Source organism: Ciconia boyciana, chromosome 1, assembly GCF_034638445.1.
Source record: "Ciconia boyciana chromosome 1, ASM3463844v1, whole genome shotgun sequence".
In the NCBI taxonomy this organism is placed as follows: Eukaryota; Metazoa; Chordata; class Aves; order Ciconiiformes; family Ciconiidae; genus Ciconia; species Ciconia boyciana.
In genome coordinates, this window is record NC_132934.1 from 198,986,168 (window position 1) to 199,009,494 (window position 23,327).

A 23,327-nucleotide genomic window follows, 5' to 3' on the forward strand; every position below is an offset into this window, starting at 1 on the left:
TATATTTAAATGATTTTATCCATGGACTTATTACAATCTTATAACTCAAACAGCTTGGATATGGAGTGAAGTCTGTTTCATGCTCTACTGCTGAATCGAGGTGCCTAAATTTTAAGTATTGCAACATAAGAGCTGAAGGACCCAAGAAACCAAACTGGATTCTGTTCCTCTAATGACTTCTTTGTTAAGAACTCCATGAAAGAAAAGCACAAATAACATAAGGTTTTCATCTTCTCTTGTGCTTCAGGCTGTGGGCGATCTGATGATCCAAGATTAGAAGAAAAGAGAGATTGTGCTGTTTTCCTGATACAAATTTGCAGATACAGATTTGTAAGCTTTCAGAAAGAAGTAAATTACAGGAAGACATTGTAGATGAGTGTGCAGAGCAGTACAGAAAATCAGAACAACTCTCAGAACAAGAATTGCTGGAGTCAATGGAACAGCTGTAGATATTATAGTATATACATGTATATATAGATAGCATAAATATACATGTAAATACAAGCATGGGAAGCTGACGCACAATTATTAAGATTAGTATAAAAAAGAAGTCTGAATTTGATGCACAAGATATGCAGAAGGTTTTGAAGAACGAAGAGATTCAGAAAATTGATAGCACTGAAAACATTAAGAGTGTATTCTGAAATTCTCAAAATCTTTAGTGAGTATAAGACAACTATGGATTTTTACCAATTTAGAAAGAAAAGACACTTCTTTTAGGTAAATAGGATGGTGTCATGACTTTCCTGAAAAGATAAAGTTCTAGCATGGCCAGGGCCTCCAAGCTAATTATTAGCTTGAAAGGACTCATTACCTTGTGCCTGATATCAAACAAGAGCCAGTAATTGGCAGCATTTGCTAATCCTAGTTACAAGGTTATAAAAACTATGATTAACAATTTAGATGAATTTATGGAATACAGGGTTACAAGTGGAAAAGCTTTACTCTGGGATTTGAACATTTCCCAGCACAATGCGTGGCCTTGTTTCTCATGATGAATTTTCATTTCTTCAGAGCTTAACCAAACATGGCATAGTCGATAAGTGCACGATTCCTCTAAACAAATGTAGTTGGCTATAGTAAGGAGTATGGGTGATCCCCCATGCACCCTTCAAAATGAATAGAGAGAAATAGGCACTGCTACGGCATGATTAATCTGATCTATTTTAGATGCCTCTGTTAGGATAAAATGTAACATGCCCTAACAGTAAGTGTTGCCTTCCACCAAGAGGTGATGAGATCTGATGTAGATAGCTACACTCTAAATGAGTTGAGAGCAATTCCACCTGAACTATCTGCCTGAGCAGTTGTGAACCCCTGGGGCCATGCTTCAGGTATATTAGTCTCTCTGAAAATGCATCTGTGTGGGTGGTTTGTGGGAGGATCCCTTCCCACTTCAGTGAATGAATGAATGAATGAATTGTGAATGAGTGTTTCTGCTTGCAGAGAGGGCAGTTCTAAATCTGGATGAGCATCTGAAATGCCTCTGCTTATTCTGGGCACTCAGAGGTCCTCTAGGTTTGGACTCTGGTGCATGAATGCAGCCTGAATATGTAAGAGCTGAATGGTAACCAGAAGTGTGTGCTGAATTATCAGCTGAATCACACACATGAACAATGAAGAAATCATTTAGGATCAGCCAAAGTGTTAGGCAGATACAGATAAGGTTTTTTTGTTTGTTTGTTTTTGGTTTTTAACCCTACTCCATATGTATGGGAAGTGTGGTTGAGTTTTAAATAAATATGTCTATTGGTTTTTTTTTTAGCTTATCTTGTCTTGCTAAAAATGACCAAGGATAAAGGGCAGATCCCTGAGGCACTCCAGTCCTTTGGGGTGGCATTCTTAAATGTTGGGAGTATTTGCTGTCCTTGAAGATATCAGCTGGTATGTTCTTCAACACATTTCCTTTCCTTTAATTTAAATAAAAAATTTCTCATCGTATTTTTATTTCTTGAAACAGTCTGTGTTCCAAATTTCAAATTTGTTCCGTATTTATGTTCTAAATCTGAAATGAGTGGCAACAGATGATTCCAGTAAAGCTCAGTTATGAGATTCTGGATTCAAGGGGATTGTTCAGCATAAGCACAAGTAGGCACCAACAGTGCTAATGGCTTTGGGCTGAGCTCTGTGCACTAGCACAATTACAAAGCCAGATTTGAGTAATAGATGTTTCCAGTTCCCAAGGTTTTGGTTAACAGAACTTATTTTATGTAAGCAATATAAAAGAAATGTTCAAAGTTCTAGGACAAATGCACTTACATGTTCTCTTAAAGAGAGAATAAAACAGTGCCAGTTTTAATGGTACTTTAAAAAGACTATAAGAGCAATTTAAAACAACATTTATAACCTATTCAAAACCATAGCAGATATGATTATTACAGTGTAGTTATTTGTTTACTAGTTCTCCATCGTCTTAAATATTGAGGTGTTTTTGCCTGTTTGTCCACTGTCACTCAGTGCAGAGTTGTTGAAGAAATGAAGACTAAAGATCAGAACTGAGATATAATTAAAGTAGAAGCTTCTCTCAAGACTGACAGTTGTGATAAAGACTGGTAAGCAGAGCTAATTCAAAAGAGGTCTCTGTGATGACCTCAATTTTATGATGTGCTGACTCTCCAGGTAATTAAAAATGGCCAAGGCCTTAGTGAATGTGATTGAATCTGGCATATCACAGATGTTTCCAGCATGGCTATCTTTTTCACATGATTTTAATGATATTATAAAGCAACTTATTGTATTATAAAATTTTACACTCGTATAATAATACTTTTTGCATCACTGTTGTATAAATATGATTAGTATTTTCATTATGAGTCTTTATTTTCATAAACTTATCTTCCAGGTTGAAATTTGCCATTTTACATAACTCAAGCAAATTTTCCTTTAACATGCAGAAGCACAGAGAGATTTTAAGTAATTGGAATTCTTCACTATGCACTGTTCATAGTGTCCATTTGTTCTGCATGAAAAGAAACACTCAAGTGAAGAGGTCTGTGCTGACAAGCAGGTCGTACCTTTCCCCTCTTGTGATTCATTAGTACAGTGGCTGAATGTGCCACACTCTCACCAGTTTCCACACAACTGAAGTATCACAACTCCACACACAGGCTGAGGGAGAGGGGAAAGAGTGTGAGTAGCGACTGTGCACATTTACAACATTTCTTAGAAGAACTGCTGTTATTAGGAAATGCTTCCCTTTCTTCTTCCAGTGTTTGCCACATGCACATCCTTGGGTGCACATGGTCGGTGACTCCCATTTCATGCCTCCTCCCCAGCTCTCTTGATATATGTGCAGACAGGTATGTAGCTGAAAGATGATGTAAAGGATGCTCTACCCAGTTCAACATTATGTCTTAGACCAGTGACAGCCCAATTGTAGACTTACAAATAGAGCTCCAGGTGGTCATCTGCAAAGTGTCCATAACTGCGACAATCATTAATGAAATTTTCACAGTAGCTTGTGCTCTGGTGGAATATACTGTAATCACTGATGACAAGTTCACTTTAGCATCTCACTGAGCAGTCTGACATTGTCAGGTACCCAGTTCAACAGTGTAGGTGTAGAAGTCATTACACCTTTGCAGTACTGACATAAGCAGCTATGGAAAACAGGTAAACGGCTTTGTCCTGTACAAGTGGCAGAAACAACTCCTATTGATTTTAATGTGTTAAGTGACATCTCTGAAAAACCGAGGCTTTAGGAAGAACATCAGCCGACTGACTGGCTTAAGGGAAAGTCAGTGATAACAGTGGGCAGAAACCTGGCATGTGTTCTCAGGGAGATCTTACCTGGCAAAAAGGCCACTAACATCGGTGCATGGATTTCCTCTCATCTTACTGAGGTATCTATCTATCACTCACTGGTTTCGGAGGCCAGCAGTCCTTCGAAACAGGAAACATGTTGTAGGTGCTCAGGAGAGCAGCTCTGACTGCCAACACATCTGACTGCCCACACAGGCTCCCTAGGAGACCTGAGGCTCTGTTCCCACTCGTCACCAAACATCCCTCCTACCTCAGGAGGGAAACATCTGTGAGAGCAGGACAGAGTCCCTCTGCAGACTCAGAATTACAGAAGGGAGGATGATCTAATCAGCAGAGGTAAGTCTATCTCCTAAGGTCATATGGTCCATACATACAATGATAGATAAGCCCTGCAGGTGAAGCGCTGTAGTTTGTAAACTAAATAGCAATGAACAAGATTTTGCAAGTACATGGGTGCACACAAATAGCTAGTAACACAAGACAGAGAAAACAGATTGTACTTGGAAAATTCTTTTCTCTTTAAGATTAATATTTTCAAGAAAATTCCCTGCTTAAAAGAAGACTAGATGTGAAGTAGTACCCAAGCCTTTGCTAATAAGGTATTTTCAAATATCTGAGTCAGAAATGTTTCTGAAAAGTTGATAAACATCATGTCCTGTACCATCCGATCCTTTTAAACTATGTCTTTTTATAGATTTGAGTCCATCAGATGAATGGAAAGAAATTCTTTAAGCTTCCAAAAGAAGTATTTGATGGTGGTCTTAGTTAACCTGAATGCAGTAAAGCATACGAATGCAAATTTATATCTAGCGTATTAATGCCAGGGCTCATAAAATTACATTGCAGTAGAAATATCTCACTAGTCAGGGAGCAGAGATGCTTTACAAATACTGACTCATAACTGTAGACTTACTTTTCTGTTACGTAATTCATTCTCTTCTGACTGACTGGCCTTTTGATTTGCATAATGAATGCAAATAAAAATCATGGTTCTTGGGTATTTTTGATGGTATTTTTAGGCAATTAGCATGTAAGCATTAGTATTACAAACATGATTAAGGAATGACTTAGCAAATGTTTTTACCATGGTTGGCTTCTATACATCTCTTTCTAGACTTCCTTCATAATTGTTATTCGTACGCCCATAAAACCCCACAACTTCAGTTTCCAGCCTTTCTCTCTGTCTTATTACACAGTTTACCCTAACAAATCTATACTTTGAGCGCAAAAGGAAATCATATTATGAATGGGGAATGGAAAGGATAAAAGTAAGCCTTCATAAAGAGTCAGAGAGAAGTAGCAGCCATAAGAAAAGTGGAGCTATTGGATGCCACAGAACAGAAGTCAAAATTAAAGGGGACATATTTATTCTGAATATATAGATAGGGAGGTCTACCAGCAACCCATCAGTACAGTAATTTACCTTAACCAAATACCTAGAAGGTGAACAACTGTGCCTTCAAACTATCAATATTCTATAACATGTAAGTCACAAGCTAGTAAATATATATTTTGATGCTTTTCAGTGTTGGACATAGGTATTTCATTAAAATATGAAGCAATGCTTCTTAAAGGAGATATTTAAAGTTTTGGTCAATGCCAATATTATACATTTGTTTAAAATACATCTGTTTCCCTGGGAAATACTGAAATCTTTTCAGAATATACCCATAAGCTGTTAAATAATATGTTAAATGATAACGTTATTTATATATATATTTATAATCATAGCCTGACAAATGTTGCCTGTCTGGAACAGTGACATCATTCCTGCTATAGTGCTTTTCAAATGTAAGAAGGGTAGAATGATGTGGGTCACTTTTGAACTTGGATGTAAACCCTCAGTTGAAGAACTGGCAAAATACCACAAACTGACTGTACTAAAAGTGATTTCCCATGGGATTTGTGCTCAGAAGGCACAGCTGCTGGCTGTCGGACATCCATTTATGGCAAATATAAGAACAAAGCTCATCTATGAGCATTATATTCATTATGCATAGTATACAGTTAGTTAATAAATTGGAAGGTGTCACTTTTGTAAGCACATTTCCATTAGTTTGGGAAATACAAGTGCTCAGTTCAGAAACATTGTTTTGACGTTTACACAGCTTTGCTGATCCATCCCTTAGAAAACCGCAAGACATGTAGATCACAAGAAGTGAACAGTATCAAAATGACAAAACTATGTATGAGTTACGTGTTATTCAAGGATATGAAATATAGGAGGACTAGAATAATATGCTAAATAATTTTCTAAAGTTCTACAAATTATCAGAAAAATATGTTAGCATCAGACTGGAAAAATGTCTAAACTGAGACACTAGTTTTTCACAGAGATTGTTATTTGATAACTGGGGATAAAAGGGTATGTGTGCTGGCATGAAACTTTGGATAACAGTAGAAGAGGCTACTTCCAGTACCTAACATAGAACCTGGGGAGAAGCTGGCTTTTAGGGAATTGCTAAAAATGTCTCTATCTACAGTAGCTAGTTCCATTAGTTGCTGTTATACATTTCCCACCTACATTTTGGGTCACAAGTTACATGTCTGAACATAGGCTTCTATAATTCTGTTTAAATTCCTTCTTTTGGAAAGCAAAGTACCTGGTTTCCATTAGAACCTTGCTATGATCCAGTTAGAAGTGCCAGCTGAAGTCCATGGAAGCCCCCAGGAGACCCGATTGAGGCAAGTCCTCAACATGCCAAATACACACCAAAGCACAAGGGCTGTAGCCACTTTCATGGAAAACCATGGAAGAGGTAACACTTTCCATCTTTCTATAATATTCTAAATAATATATAAAAAATATATTATAATATATAATGTTACATTACATATAATACAATCCTATTGATTTTGCTATTCAGCAAGGAATTACGAAGCATTGGTTCAATTCCCTCCTCATCTTGAAGGGAATTAAACCTGTATCTGTTACCTCTATTTACCAGACTACAAAACAGCTTGGCGGGAGTAAAGAGCTGGATTATGGCCATCCCTGGGCTGAATGTCATTCTTTGCAAAACTAAGTAATCCGGCAAGAAACAGAGCAAATAAAGAGGATATAACAGTGGTCAGGACATTAATCTGTTTTTTCTTCCAGGATTATGTTTTAAACCATAACTGCAAACCCCTGGTCTCGTCCTGTTCTTGGCTGAATGCCCTAAACACAAGACTAACTTGTGCTTCCTCTTGCTTGCTCTCCTGTGGTCCCATGACCATACAGTAGAACAGGTTCAGCCAAAGGAAAGGAGATATGTCCCAATAGATAGGCGCTTGCTGTCAAAGAAGCACTCCTGCACCTGGACGCTGTGTAGGCACTTGGCTATATCAGGCAACTGAATTGCAGAGAGAAGTAGGAGTCCAGATATATTTCTGTTCTCACTAATTACAATTGGCTAATTTTAAGCAGGTACCTCCTCAGTGGTGTTTGTCTGGGGAAGATATTTCCTGGATATATCCAAATCTTCTTGTTGACTGTAACCATGTCATTTGAGATGTTTGTCAGGCACTTCTTAGATGTGAGACCCTGTTTTTAGGTCTCCACTACATCCTAAAGTCTTAACAAATTTTGTAAATGGAGACTAGATATCTTACATAGAGATAAGAAAAGAACTCCAGGAGAGGAATTCAAAAGTAGGCAATGTTATTTTAAACCTAGGAATGCTTCAATTTTGAAATGTAGATTTTTTTATTATAATTCTTCCTACCAGTTGGAAGTAAGTGCAAGCACATCTCTTTTTCTTTACGGGTGAGTCATGAATTCAATCTATTAGACTGAAAAGGACTCTATATGTTTTCTTCAAATTAGGGGATGAAAAGACAGTAACTGACCACAATATAATTGCATTGCTCTGTCTCCATTACTTAGCTATAAAAAGATACGTTCTAACACACTTATCTCTGTTTCCAGAAAAGCAGTCTGTCTTGAAATTTGGCGTTTGGACAGGAAAGCCAGCAGAATGTGTAATTCAGAAGGCTATTTGTGTCACCTTTGTTTGCGATACTGCCCTAAATCTGAATGACAGAGAATGAATGTGGCCTCCGTTCATATGACACAAGCTGAAAAGTTATGAGCGTTATCAGCTTTCCAGTCAGCTCCTTGAAACATGCAACTACATTTGAAGTGGATGGGTTTTCTTGAAGCGACATTCCCTATATTTAATGCTGCATACCGTGGCACTTTATATCACATTCACCCAGCATATCACATTCACATGGCACAGCACAACCACTGAGGGAAAAATAGAAGAAAAATAGAAGATTAATAGATGGTGAAAGTGTGGAGATAAGGCTTGAGGTGAGCAAATAGGTTATATTACCTATAACTTGATACTCACTACCTTAATCTGGAAAAGAAGCATGTTCAAATTTAAAATAGAAAAGTAATACTCAAAATTGCATTTTAAATTTTCATATTGAAGTGCTTTTCAGTCGGTAGCTTCCTATATTTAACAGTGCGCAATGAAACAGAATATTTATAAAGCATTACAAAATTGCCATTCATTGGTAAACTTGTCTCAGCCCCTTCACAACAGAATGCATGAATTTTGTTTACACTGATGTTTAAGGTTACCCTTGAAAATAACCTTTTTCCAGCATGAGCCTTGTAAATTGCTCTTCTCTGTCTACATCTTAACTTAGCATCTGTACTGCAGACAAATGCATCTACCTCTCGATCCTCCCCAGAAGCCCTCCATGGAATCATTGCCATCTCTGCTTTCAGACTTGACACCGATTACGGGTGGTAAAGAGAGAAAAAGAAAAAGATTAAAGGAATAAGGGGAATAAGGCATTTTGAACTGCTCTGGGTAAGCTTCAGGTCTTCAGGGCCAGCCAGGACATGACTGAGTGCTGTATTCATTGCACAGCTTCACGCCCTGATATTCAGCATTTTTCTTAAGGTTAAGCTAACTTGTTTTCTAGCACAGCTGTTTAGCAGCTCTGGATTTATGTCAGATATTAATGTCAGTAGCAAGTATCAGTGTTGATGTGGCCATGTAGGCATTTCCTTGACATTACAATAATATTAGCATAACTTCTGTAAATGCCGGAAGAATCTATACTTCCCACTATTTTAAGTCAATTTAAGATTTTAACTATTACACTTGAGCTCTGCTAACACATAGCAACATTCTAGCTCAAAACATGTGCTTATAGTTGACATGGTAAAAATCACTAACGAGGTAAGCCACAAGGTAAACTCATCCATGCAGGAGAACTTTACAAACACTTTTAATTAATCTCAATGTTTTCCTTCAAATGATATCCTATTTCAAAAACAGATGAAAAATGTATAATAACAATAGTTGTATGTAGTCTGAAACAGTGTAATTGTTTTTAAATGAAGTGTGGATAAGAACTTAAAATGTAACATAGCATAATGGCTGTAGGATAAAATTATTAGCTTTAAGCCTATTAAAATATTATTAATTGATGATGCATTTGAAGCAAAGCAACAACTGCAGAAAATAATTGATATGTATCCAATTAAAATTTGCAGAGAGCTTCTTGGCTTTGTAATTACAAAAGTCGATGTCCTACTTTATCAAGATTGAGATAATCACAGGAAGTGACAAATCTACAACATAACGAATCCACTCCCTCCAAAACCAGACAACATTAACTACAATGCAGAATCCTACATATTGGTCAAAGTCTGTCACATCCAAATTCTACCATAGTAGAAGAAATACATTTTTGAAAGTGGAGCTCAACATGTAAAAACTAATGTCTTGAGCTCATTCTGTCTTCAAATGCAAGCACAAGGTATCTTACTGTAAGTAAATCTTAAATATCAAGGAGAAAATTAAAAGAAGTATCTTAATAGTCTCCCTCTCATTTGCCATTCTTAATTTGAAAATTCAGTCACCAAGATAAAGACAGTGTTCTTGAAAGTTTTAATCATCTTCTGCTACTCTCTAATAGTTACCCCTATTGGAAAAGAAACACTAAGAGAAATTATGACAGAAAGTAGCAGACTGCCAAGGTATGAAAGGACAGAAGTCTAATTGTTAAAGAGATCATCTTTCATTTCAAATTTTTCTTTGAACTTGCTTATAAAATGAAACATAATATGTTCATGAACAGAATGTAAATTGAGTTTATTACCTCATCATAACCAACACATTATAAACTAATTTGGGATACTCAAAATTACATAGAATAATGCACACAGAAATGCTATCCCAGAGTTAAGGAGCTCTGAAACTTATAACGTACTTTATAATGGTTTTCTCACCCCAAACTGCTCTTTAGTCATACAGAGCTTTGTACAATTCCAAATTTTTCTTATTAGTCTGTTTCCTCAGATTCATGCTAGTTTCTAAAAATCTTGACTAATTATAGGTTGATGACCTACTGCAGACAAGCAACTTGTATTGTAGAAAAAGTCATACTTAAGTGTTTAAAGATTGAAAAATAGAAGTTTACAGAAAAACTTTCCACAGTATTTTATGTGGCTTTAAATATTCACCATCAGCAATAAATCATTCATAATATATTTCAAAATTGCAGAGCAATGTATAATTTTCCTTCAAAACAATAATTTGTCACATAGAAAAAAAAGTTAGTAGTAGTTCTGTAAATGCTGTTGAAAATCCCTAGTTCAGGAAAATGTGAATATCTATAGCAAACAACATTTACTTATTAGATTTATGGTTTTATGTATAAATTCTTACCTAAGCTGTTTAAAAGCTTCTGCTTTCACAAGTGGTGTTTCTACAGAGTGTTCAAAAAGTGCTCCTTCAGGCCCTGAAAAAAAAGAAAAAAACTATAATGTAAAACTTCAAATATAAAAAAAATAGCAACAGTGATTTACACAGCCACTTTGATATCAGAAATTAAGATACAAAGCCATATCTTAACAATTAATGAGACAATTAAAATATAGATACAGTCCTACTATTAAAGTATTGATTGGAGCAACACAATACACGGGTAACGTAAAAGTGCAGGTGTAAATTATTAATATGAAATCTAAAAAGTCTGAAGGCAGAGAAATTTTGGACTACTTGGGACAACAACATAAGTAAATAAGATTTTTACAGTGTAATTTCCATTAGAGTTAATAAAGATAATTAAAATCCCACAAAACCTTTGCAAATATTACAGACTTAAATAATCATATTTATTTTAGACTATCCTATACATAGTACAAATTCTGGCATGTAGCTTCAGCAAAGATTTCCCCCTATTTTTAGGCAGACTTGCTGAATATAAAATGGTATTTATGCACTTAAAATGGTAATGACTATGGGATCAGATAGTTTACCTCTTGAAATAAAAGTAGTTTCATCCCAATGGGGAAGAAACACTGATTACCTCTGTGTGGTGGTATATGTGTAGGTGGGGCAAAGCAAGTCATCAGTACGAAAGGATTATTTGCATTGCGCTGCTGCAGGCAAATATATCTTAAAGCCCAGCCATCCAGAACCCAGATGAAGTTCATGGCTGCAGATTCTTGAACTGTTCATAAGATCCTTCCTGTAAAGGGGCTACTATATAGCCTCATCACCTTAATATCAGTACCCTCCTGAAAATCAGAGTCCATGGCTTTCTTGTCACAAATCATTATTTTAATTTTTCTTTGTAGCCCACCTACTTTTAACCTTGCTCTTTCTTCTTTGCATCTAGTTTTTTCACTTTTGCAATGCACTCTTTCTTTGTGGTTCTATGTTAATTTGTGCAAGAAATACTGTGATAATAAAGAAAGTAATTTTCAAGACTGGAATTCATAGCACAGAGTGCAGCATGCAATGGATGCTGGCCCTCCTCTGAGAATTTATATTGTGAAATAGAAGCAAGACTGAATGCTTAGATGATAAATCCAAATAAGGACTTACATGAATTTTAGGTCCTGGACTTTTAACTTATTTAGGAATTCAGGTTGCCTATAACAGCACAACAGTCAATTTTCAACCTAGGTCCAAGGTGCTGAAGTTCAAGAGAGCAATTCAGATTGTAAAAAAATCATGGTCAGGCAGTTAATGAAGTGCCTAAATATTGCATGTTCACATCGCCAGTTTCCACACAATAACACCCTCCATTTCCCCTCCAAACATAGCTGCTGGCAGAAGAGAAGGAGGTAGCACTAGGCAAGTATTGCAGAATAATGTGATGAAGATTAGAGTATCATCTGGCTAGAAGGCAGGAAACTTGGTGTGCAAGCCCTCTTCATCAGTGTGAATATTGATTTGATAAATGCATCTACTGCATTGAACCAGGCAGCAGACCAGGTAAATTGTTGGTGTAACATTTCTCCCTCCTTCAGAGCCTCCTTGTTCAGTGTGTGCAGAGATGCTTTACAGAGGGGCCTCATCCCTCTGCAGGCAGGCCTCATGTAAGTGCCCTACTCTGCATCTTTCTATTTTCAGCACTAAAGACATGCCCTACCAAAAGAACTTGACCAAAACTGCAAGCTCCAAACTGTCCCCACAATAGGCAGGCACCCAACCTAACCAGGAGCCTCCCTGTTGGACCTGAAAGTTCTCCAAGCACCTCCATTTCTGATCTCCTGAGGACTACTGTCATTGCAGTTTCACCAGCTCAGTGACCATCTCCTGCCTAAGCTTCACTGGGATCAGGGAACTAGCTGAAGTAGTACAAAAGCCTCTCAGCTTGAGCCATCTCAAGGAGACGGCTCAAAAAAGCAGCTAAACACCACTAGCTGCAGCAAGGGTGGAGTCTGTCATCTTCTGTTCGTTGGCTTTGTGAAGGCACTCATCCAAAACTGGGGAAGCCTCAGGTTGAGTGATCTTCTCCAGCTTAGAGGATTCACGTATCTAAGCACTTTTGGGGTAAATATGTAGCAAGGCAATATATTTTAATAGCTAGGATATTACTCAACATGGCTTTTCTGGATGCTCTTTGAATTAAAGCAGAATGCAGTTACCCTCAGGAAAGAATTCTGGGCTGTAGAAAGCCCTAAGTTAGGGCTTTGGACTCCATCTAGAGAAACAAACTCTTAAGACCCCTCTTGAGCCGCAGGCTGGTGAATATGCACACATGCATGCGCACGCTTATTTAAATATTAATATTACCATAGTTAACATATTAAATGCAAACGTATGTGCAAAAAAAGAAAACTTATTTTTTCTGTGTTCTGTCTGGAAGACCTGATGATATTGGGATGAAAAAGTACATGTAGAATCAGGCAGAAGGAAGGAAAGACAAGGGGAAATGGATGATTAGAAAGTATGGTGTAGATGGTATAGATACAGTATTAGATGGTATTAGCTGTGGTATAAAGGGAAAAGGATAATAAAAACTAGTGGGGGCAACCATGGAGAACATGGTAAAAGGAAAAAAGTGAAATCAAGAGATACCATTAAGAATTAATACATTGCCAAGCCAACTGATAGGAAGACTGTCACTTCATGAGGGCTGGGGGAAAGTTCTCAGGATGTCCTAAGAAAGCATAAAACATGCTGCTTTTTGAGAAGAGCTCTAGCTGAAATCATGATTCCTTAGAATGAAATCTCCTTAGCTTGGATGGAAGAGAAGTGCACAAAATATAAGAATTACCATACTATTCACCACTTCAAGGAAGCATGGATTTCTAAGCTTCTATTTAAATTTTATTTAGCTGTTGATATCCTCATAATCAGTTTAAATAGATAAGTCTTTCTGGAACCTGCAAACTGGCATGAATATAACACTGGAAAATGTAAAATTCATTAATTCAGACATAATTAACCCTTCTTCATTAGCATTAAGATTATTTTGCAAGATAAAACCTAATGGGTTGCTGGACATAGTTAATTATTCTCCTGTTCTTGTATTTGTGCTGGTGGGTGTTACAAGGTGGCAACCCTACACATTGGGCATGATGAAAAAAAAACCCCTAAGGAATTAAATAAGTTTGTCAGAAAATGCTGATTTGGTACAACTAAGATATTTTGCAGGGATACACTGATCTGTCAAAACTTCTGACTTAGTTTACTTGCCAGCTAGAGGTGGCAATGAATTCAAGTTTTTCTTTGAGCAGAGACAGCCTTAAATGAGATTCTTCTGATGCTGTGGTCCTTTGAGAATATATCATGATCCCTCACTGTCCTTCATTCCACTTTGTCCTACCTGACAACTCTTAGCAAAGCAAGCATTTCACTGTTTTCCTTGCTCAGATTTTCATCTTGGATTACAGTGAATGAGTTGTAATTTCAGTGAAATATATACTGTCACAATACTACCTGTGCTAACAGAAGACTTATCTTGTCAGTAATTTTGAATGATCTCCAAACACATGATTTATCAGGGGAGATAGCTTGATCTTAATGTCTTCCAATTGTAGTTCCGGGAAGTCTTTAGGTATGTCTCCGTTAGGAGGTAATGTGACCTGAAAAGGGTGGATTTATAGAGTGATACACTTGGTGCTAAAGATCTGCTGCTCGTACTATACAGATTTAGGGGATTTTACTTTGGATCAATTCTAGTCTCATCCTGTGGATTTAAAACATATTTGCAATTTTGATGAAGTAAATGCATTCTTGGAGCCCATTTCTCGGTTCGGTTTCATCCAAAAGGAATCCACTATATTCACTCCCTGACTCCTCCATGGTATAAACCAGTGGGACATGAGAACTGTCAGAACCATCAGATCTGCAGCAAAAGTGCAGTCCTGAGTGAACAAAATGCTGTTGTGGATGCATATTTTGGCTTGATGACCTCGGAAGGCATTTTAAAATTTATTTTCCCCTTCCTTTTTCTTACTCATGCATGCATCTACTATACGAACATATGTTCTATGGTGTGCTCTTCCACTTGGTTATGGTTTGGAATCCATTTCCTTTTCCATTAGACAGTTGTTAAAATTTTTCAGCAATTTTCAGTACTAGCTTAGCTGTACTGTGTCATAGGATGAGGTATAATGAAGATACGATACAAGTGAATTCCCCTTCTTAGATAAGCTGCATAGCTTCTTGTAATGCCAATTGTATTAAATTGCATAGTTTGAAATTTCATGCCTTGCTACACTGCTGCATATCCTTACATACGATGACCACTGTGGTAGAATTTGACTTTGTGCCAGCTTCTTGATATCTAAATAATAGTGTCACACAGTGAGGATCTTGGCGCAGTTTCTGGATACAAGATCCATTTCTGTCTCATTATAAGGGCTGTAGGAAAAGCTGAGCATTGGATAACACTGCTATTCTGGAGAGAAAGACATATCAATTATCACCTGGCTTCTTCCAGTTGTCTGAAGAAGGCCTCATCTGCTTCTTCCCAATCAGGTGGTCTGCAGTACACACCCACCACAATGTTGCCCATGTTGATCTGCCCCTCTAATCCTGACCCGTTCACTCTCCGCTGGCTCCTCATCTGTCCCGAGGCTGAGCGCCATGCATTCCCGCTGCTCTTGAACATAAAGGGCAACTCCCCCCTCGCCTTTCCAGCCTTGTCTTTCTTGAGGAGCCTCTATTCCAGTGAAGTATTTTGACTGGCACATTTGTAAAGCACCTTAACTGTTTGCATGTTATAGTATGTCATTACTGTAGACACAATCCTCAGATTGAAAGCACTGAAAGGGCTAGTGCATACTGGAGCAGCTCCACGGAACCTAATGGTATGACACTGGTTTACTGCTATTAAAAATCTAGTCTTATGTTTGCATTTTCATAAATTTTCCTGCTATGTCTGTGTGTAAAAAAACAATTTTTTTTTTAGTCCACTTGCTATAAACTATACAGTTTCAATTATTAGAAAGATTAGGGAAGGAAATCATCACTTCCATTAATATTTTGCAAAAGTAACATTAATGGCTATTCATAGAATCATGAAATGGCATATCTAGCCATCAGAGTAATAATCACAGTAATAAAAGGCAAGTGGAGCCTAGTATTTTAACCACATGAACACAGTCCATTATCTGCTACCGCTGACAAAATAATAAATAATGACTTCAAAAGGAAAAGATGTGTCTCTCAAACTCAACTGGTGAGTTTTGTCTCCACATTAGACATCACCAGCATGGGCAGACTCCGAAAAGCTCTACTCTGTGCTCTGCCAGATTTTCATATAATCCCTTTGTCATCTTTAGAAAACCATACAATCACTCATCATTATCGATTTGTAGTTCCAAAATGGATTAAAAGTGGAATTAAAGGTTGTAAGTATTTGTACCAGTGACTTCAGGGAAAACCATGAGAAATTCAGTTGTACTCTTTCCCATAAACACCCAGGTGAAAGTCAAGAAACTGAGGTGCCAGAGTATGAAAGGCAAGCACAAAATACTAAGGTCCTCTAGCAGATTAATTAAACGCCAGCTTCTGTACTTCTTGCACCTTTTTTGTATGCAGTATAGCAGTGGGTATGACATTATTAAATACATTTATATCTTTGAATTGTAAATGAGATGACAAGCTTGGCTGATAAAGGTAATAGTATGGGTGTAATAAACTTCCATAGGCATTTACTTTGATGCCACATCACATTTTGATTAAGAGATTAGAGCAACACAAATCAGCCTGGAATGCATTATATGGACTAAAATTGACTGATAGGTCTTAAAACATAATTGCAAACAGAGAACGATGAGTGAGGGGATGTGTTACTAGTGGGGCCAAATGTGATGTAACATTTTATCATGGACTTGGAAGAAAAAAAGTAATTGCTGATGATTTCAGATGACACAGACACTGGGAAAGAGGCAATAGGAATGTAAAGGACAAGTCACTAATAAAGAGATATCTTGATTATTTTGCAAATATGACTTTATCAGGTCATCCAGGTTTAGGCTTACCTCTCTATACATGAGCTCCCTTCTCAATTATTTAAGCTCAAACTAACTTGTTTAGCAATATTTTCTGATCCTGAATGCTTTGCTTTGATAACATTTCTAAACTTCATTACTCAGAAATCTACTTCTCTTTGTAATTAAAATTCAGAATGCCCTACTGAGTCTTGAGATCACTTTTAAAGCCATCCTCAAAACTAGATCTGCAGCCAGCTCATGAGTGGGCTGACAGGCTGCTGGGGGCACCTCGCAGCAGGTGCGGGATGCCACGTGCCAAGGGTGCCCTCACAGCGTCTTGCTATGGGATGTGCAGAGCTGCAAGGCACAAGGAACAAAGAGCTCACGGCAGTGGAGGGAACTCTTCTGTCTCACAGGCTTTCCTAATTTAACTCTGGGATCTGTTTATATACAGCCTTTTGTATTTCTCCTACAGCACCTTTTAGATATAAGTTCACATTTGGTGATATAGAAATGAATAGTGTTTGTTTTCATTTGAAATGTAGCTTGATAAGATTATAAAAGAAATTATATGACCTACTTGTCTGTCTATGAAAGGGATGTAAGCTGATAAATCAGATGCCTCTTCTAGTCCAACTTTTACATTCCTATCAAGGTTTGGGCTTTTTGTGTTAAAGATGACCAGATACGCACAGAGAGATATCAGCAAGAGGAGCCTGGCAAAATGGATTGGAGGAGGGGAGCAAACATCTATACAAAGAGAGATTTGTGAGGCCTGAGTGCAATCATGGCTGCTGAAGCCTTGTTTGAAATAAACCAGATCCTTGTTTTAGGGATCTGCTCCTGTCTCGTGGTCCGGGATGGCAGGTCTCTTGCTCTAAGCACCACTGCGGCTCAGAAAGAAGGCAGAGAGAGCAGAGAGAGACCAAACTCCCCAGAGGAGCCCAATTGTATTGCTAGTTCTCAGCCTGTGCAAACCAAGAGCATTGGAGTCAGCACTAAAACTCAGCAGTTACAGCATTTTAATTAAACATAATCTTTCCGAATGCCTTTACAAAACAGATTGTCATTGGAGCATTCCTTCCTCACTGAGGGAGATTGAAGCCCACGCTTAGCAGTGAACAACTCTAGGGATCTCACCCTCTGCTTCGCTTTTTGAAGGTGAACCATGAAAGTGGAAGAAATGAGGGAGCATGTAGGCAGAGGCAGAGCTTCACTTTGCTGGCAGACATCAAGAGTGCTTGCTCCCAGCTGTCCCCTCACGCTGGGCACCTTACATTTTGTATGGCATTACAGAGCACTGTCCTGGGAGGTGGGACTGCAGGATTGAAGTCTCCTGGGCCAAGGAGGGAATTCAGTCTCAGTCTCTCACTTCCTAAAACAGACACCCTGCTCTGAAAGACAGGTAAGTGCTAACAGACATAGTATCACTTGCATGGAAATAGGGGCTAATGGAAGAAAATCAACAGGAAACATCAGTGTTAATGCTCCAGAGAGAGGGGTGGTGTTGGTGTAAGAGGGAATGAAAGGCTTATTTACATATTCTAGAGCTGTCACCTCTAAGCAAGAGTAAAACCTTGCCTTCCTGTGAGAAAAATTTCTTCATCAAACAGCATTAAGTTTGAACAGTATGACACTAAAAGAAACCAAAAAACCTCAGGACAAATTTTTTTGGAAAATGGCCCTAAATTGATTTCTTGTATTCATTACCTACTTTATCTTTTAAACTGTAAAGAAATAACATTAATTATGATATGAATATTACTATATTTACTATTTTATAGACTATTGTTTATGGATATATAATCATTTAATCCTAAAATACAGAAGATCAAGATATTAATTTTCTTAATGAGAGGACTGAAGTCAGCAAGTTTCATTAACACCTCCCTCCCCCCCATTATGAAACAAGGACTATCTGCCTCTTCAAAGTCTAACAATGTTTATTCATACCCTCAAATTGTCTCCTACTTAACTTACCTTCTGAGCAGAAGCGTTTAAATTAAACACACATCTTCACATTGCTCTTCAGTGTTAGCTACTCAAACTGAAAACATTTCCATAGAACAGAGCACTAGAAAATCATCGACAATACTCAGGAAATACTTTTAAGAGATTATGGAAGACAAGCAAGCAGAAGGACAAGTAGTAAACTGGAGAAAGGGTGATATAATATGCTTCTCCATAAAGATACTGATCACCTCTGCCTTGCCAGCTTTTCTTCAAGAAGAGTGGAGGGTAAGCAACTGCCTTCTATTAATTTCTTACGTACTCATCACCAAAATATTACCCTATACAAAAGTCACGATATATAAATTATTATTTGTACTTGTTAAAAAGTTTTTTGTGCAGTAGTTGAGTCCATTTTATAACTGCTGAATGTTAATTATTTTTCTATTGTATATAATTTTATTTACTTGGGTCTATTTTCTCTCTCCTCCGGACAGCCTTCTAGTTGGCAAGTTTGCAGAGCAGGCAAGGGAGTGGAAGAACAGGACTCCTACAGCCATGGACTCTAGCCATTTGCGCAGAAGAACTTTGTTTCCAGCCAGTGCTGTGACTTCATTCCTTCTGCCATGACAATATTGCTAGTTAAAAAGCAATCGGCTCTTTGCCAGCCAATACACTGTTACAAAGTGTGTTTCACTGTCACCAATGCCAAGTGAATGTATAAAACCCTCCCAGAACAAAATGCTGATGTACAATATTTCCGTAGTAGCATAATAAACGTCTGCAAAAGATGTAGATCATTACTGAAATATTAGAGAGGATGTAATTGGAGTACAGGCTCCTTCAGGTAGCATTAATTGTCATGAAGGGTTAAGTTGAGCTTCAGTTTCATACACTTAAATTTAAGTGTCTGTGATGTAGGTGTCACAGATGAGCTAGAGGCAGAATTTAGTTGCCTCATCAGATGTACCTACTGTCATCTAACATACCCTTGTACATTCTGCCTGCCCTCCAGCTGCCACAATCAAAGGAAGTGTCTCCTGTACAGTGATACCATGTGGTGTCTCACATACCTTAAGGTGTTTCAAATACTGCTGGATGCTTATGTTTAAGCATCTGAACTCAGTCACTGTATTGAAGGGAGATGAGTGAGCCATTGAGCTCATCCTAAAGTAGACAACCGCATTTAGTCAGCAGAAGAGCCCTCCACATGCCAGGAGTAGGTGTCTCCTTCAAGGTGAGATGAAACACGCTCTAGGCTGCATTGACTGTGTTGACTGGGGGTTCAAGTCAGTTGTCTGAACATGGGCATCTAGACCTGCCTGTGACCCTGTGGGGTATCTGAGACACTTTGCTGATCATGGCTTTCCCCAGGCATTTGCTCTTCTTAGCAGAACAGAGAGAGTCTGCCACTATTTTTTTCTACCACATGGGCCAGAAAATGTCTGAACTGCAACAGGATGAGGTCAAACATACCAAATTGTTGGAAAATGACAGTTCCTGAGGTGTTGGGTTGGATTAGCTTATTCTTAGACTTTTTTGGTTTTTCTTGAAATACCATAAATCACATCCATTTGCACTCTGCTATATTATAATTTAGTTGAAAACTGTCAGGTTTTCTTACAAGTTGTTACTGAGCTTTTCATAATTCACACAAATAAGGAGAAGTAAAATCAAATAGTTCACTATATTGTACATAAAAAACTGCAAAATATGCTTTGTGTATTTTAAGCCTGAGATAGTCTGTTTCTTATGGTATGAACTTTTCAAAATTTATTTCACATGAATCTTGTTCTCTATCTAAAATGTTTTAAAAGTTATCTCAGTACGCAAAGTATTACTAATTTATCCTTCATGCTAATAGTATCATTTAAATCACAATTTTAATAAATTAATTTGAAGCAAAGTAGGCATGAAACTCCTCTCACTTATATTAAAATTACACTGAAATAACCTCAATGACTTTAATGCATTTGCTTTCGAATTGTACCACAGTGTAAAAAAGAAACAGGCAATGTGTCTTTCTACAATATCTGCTAAAGTAAACACTCACCTTGCAGTGTAAAGATTAATATTGGACGAGTCAGAATACATGTTTTAGCGTAACAATTTCCACTCGTGTATGAATGATTTTTACTTACTTTGAGCAGAGATAGACCTTTTCCAAATCAGTTAACAATTATGCAGTTTTTCATATCTTTGTTAAACATGCTTTTCTATTAAAGTTTAGCATCCCTTGGGCAAACAATAATTATTTGATATGGTTTCCTGGATAAACAAAGTTGTAATTTCAATTAGGTTGAAAAGTAAAAAACTTAAGATAAGACCCTCAGGCATAAACATAATTTATTAACACAGTCATTATAACTTAACTTTGGCTTTGAAATACTAATTGTATAGTTACTACCACATTTGTAGTTTTGCACAGTGAAATAATATGAATATGTCCATTCAAATTAAGACCTCAAGATTTCAGAGGGCCAATAATTAGCAAAAGTTAAACATGATAGTTGCAATCAGGTTAAGAATATTAAAAATGTAATTGAAAACAAGTTATAGGATAATTTCAGTATTTCCTTTGATGGACTCTTCCGCTTAAAGAGAAATCACACTTTGATGCATCTGTTTTAAGGCAACCTTACACCTGGAAAATGAAGGTTGACTTTATCAGGTCATATGAAAGGAAATAGCTTTTCATGTGATAACTTTGACATCTTACTTTGTAAATGAGTACTCTGGTGATTTGCAGAAATAGCCTAAGACAAACTTGTCTTTTGACAGATGACATTTTAAATATACTACAAATACCATCCTGTGACATATATGCTATTCACAGAGCAGAAATACAGTGACTTTCACTTTGAAAGATAAAACCACATAAAAATATCAGAGAAAGCCTAAAAAGTTTTCACATATAAAACTCAATACAACTCAAACTGAAATATCTGGAATTTTTTCAGCCTCAGTTAACAGTGTGCACTAGAAACATTAAATAATTCAGAAAAAAATGCACCTGTACAGTTTCAATCACTAATCATTTTAAAATAAAATACACACATACAGATATATAAATATATTTTTATATATATATTATTATTTTGCTGTTAAAAGTTCTTACTGATTATTTATTGAAAAAGGTCAGAATATCTTCAGATTTTTATTTCCTAATGAGGTAAAACCAGAACTTGTGTTCACACACAATGATGTATTTAAAAATGCCATTTTTATTGTGCTTTTCCTGTGGCTATTATTGGGGCATTTCTTAAACTGTTACGAACCTGTGACTCGAAGTTTATCTGTGCCAATTACAACCTCATTTTCATCCACTGTAAAAAGTGGCTTGCCGTCCTTTGAGTTGATCTGAAATTGCTGACCATGGAATTCTACCATTTTAGGACCTGCAAAGCACAGTAGAATAATGGAATAATTACATCAGCTTTCTTCAATTTTCTACAAAAATTGCTAATAATTTGAATAATAATTAATAATTTTAATAAATTAGTCTTAACAATTTCGTGACTCATTCAAGTACATTAAGGATCATGAAGCACCCAGATATTCTAAAGATAATGGCCCTGGAAGTACTGAAATTGGGTATGTCTATTTACATGATCTAATTTGTTGTTCAAAACTGTGCCTGGAGTCATGCTTTCAAGTTGGGTTTCCAGGGAATTTAGGAAATCCCTCACGAATTGCTCAAGACAAACAATCATGTTCCTGGTGTTGAAAATGCTAAGATTCTTTGATCAGTCTATCTTTTTTGTTTCCCCAACATAGAAACTAATTATCAAAGTCTTTTCAGCATCATCCCTTTTGATTAGGGAGGCTCAAATGCTTTAAAATGACAAACATCCCATGTCAGGGCAGGACCCTCAGCTCTTCATAACAAATGCCAGTTTAGCTCCACATATCTAACAAATGCTACAGATCATGTTCTTAGAAGAGTTTCAAAAAGCTGTGAGAGTATTTGCAATTGGATCTCAAACTACAAAAATTAAAATAATTGTGTGCAAGACAGTCTTTACGTATTACCAGATCCTAAATTCAGTGGCACATTCTGTACTACAGTGTTGGCTTGTAAGTGGATATAAATCAAACCCTTAATATTCCCCTTTCTAACAACCTGATCAATTAAAAATTTGCATCACGTAAGTTTGAATGTCTATTTCATGGAATCATAGAATCCTAGAATTGTTTAGGCTGGAAAAGACCTTTAAGATCATCAAGTCCAACTGTTAAGCTAGCACTGCCAAGTCCACCACTAAACCATGTCCCTAAGCACTACATCTAAATGTCTTTTAAATACCTCCAGGGACTCAACCACTTCCTTGGGCAGCCTGTTCCAATGCTTCACAACCCTTTTGGTCAAGAAATTTCTCCTAACATCCAACCTAAACCTCCCCTGGTGCAACTTGAGGCCATTTCGTCTTGTCCTTTCGCTTGTTACTTGGGAGAAGAGACCGACCCCCACCTCACTACAACCTCCTTTCAGGTAGTTGTAGAGAGCAAGAAGGTCTCCCCTCAGCCTCCTTTTCTCCAGGCTAAACAACCCCAGCTCCCTCAGCCGCTCCTCACAAGACTTGTGCTCCAGACCCTTCACCAGCTTCGTTGCCCTTCTCTGGACACGCTCCAGCACCTCAAGGTCTCTCTTGTAGTGGGGGGCCCAAAACTGAACACAGGATTCGAGGTGCGGCCTCACCAGTGCCAAGTACAGGGGGACGATCGCTTCCCTAGTCCTGCTGGCCACACTATTTCTCATACAAGCCAGGATGCCATTGGCCTTCTTGGCCACCTGGGCACACCGACAACTCATATTCATCCGGCTGTTGACCAACACCCCCAGGTCCTTTTCCGCCAGGCAGCTTTCCAGCCACTCTTCCCCAAGCCTGTACTGTTGCATGGGGTTGTTGTGACCCAAGTAGGG

At 37.5% G+C, this 23,327-nt stretch overlaps 1 protein-coding gene across 12 annotated transcripts in view; it reads right to left on the minus strand.

Moving 5' to 3' along the window:
• SGCG (sarcoglycan gamma) overlaps positions 1-23,327 on the minus strand; it is a 154,859-nt gene that overhangs the window by 15,192 nt on the left and 116,340 nt on the right. For 11 of the 12 annotated variants that reach the window (XR_012040458.1, XM_072850495.1, XM_072850492.1 and 8 more), the window contains 2 exons: positions 21,682-21,801; positions 10,440-10,512 (listed from right to left, as the gene is read on the minus strand). Coding sequence is in view for 11 of the 12 variants with exons in the window: in XM_072850495.1 (XP_072706596.1) it covers positions 10,440-10,512; positions 21,682-21,801 (193 nt within the window). In the remaining variant the exon portion in view is untranslated. The remainder of the gene's footprint in view (positions 1-10,439; positions 10,513-21,681; positions 21,802-23,327) is intronic. The other variant, XM_072850496.1, reaches the window with a different exon arrangement.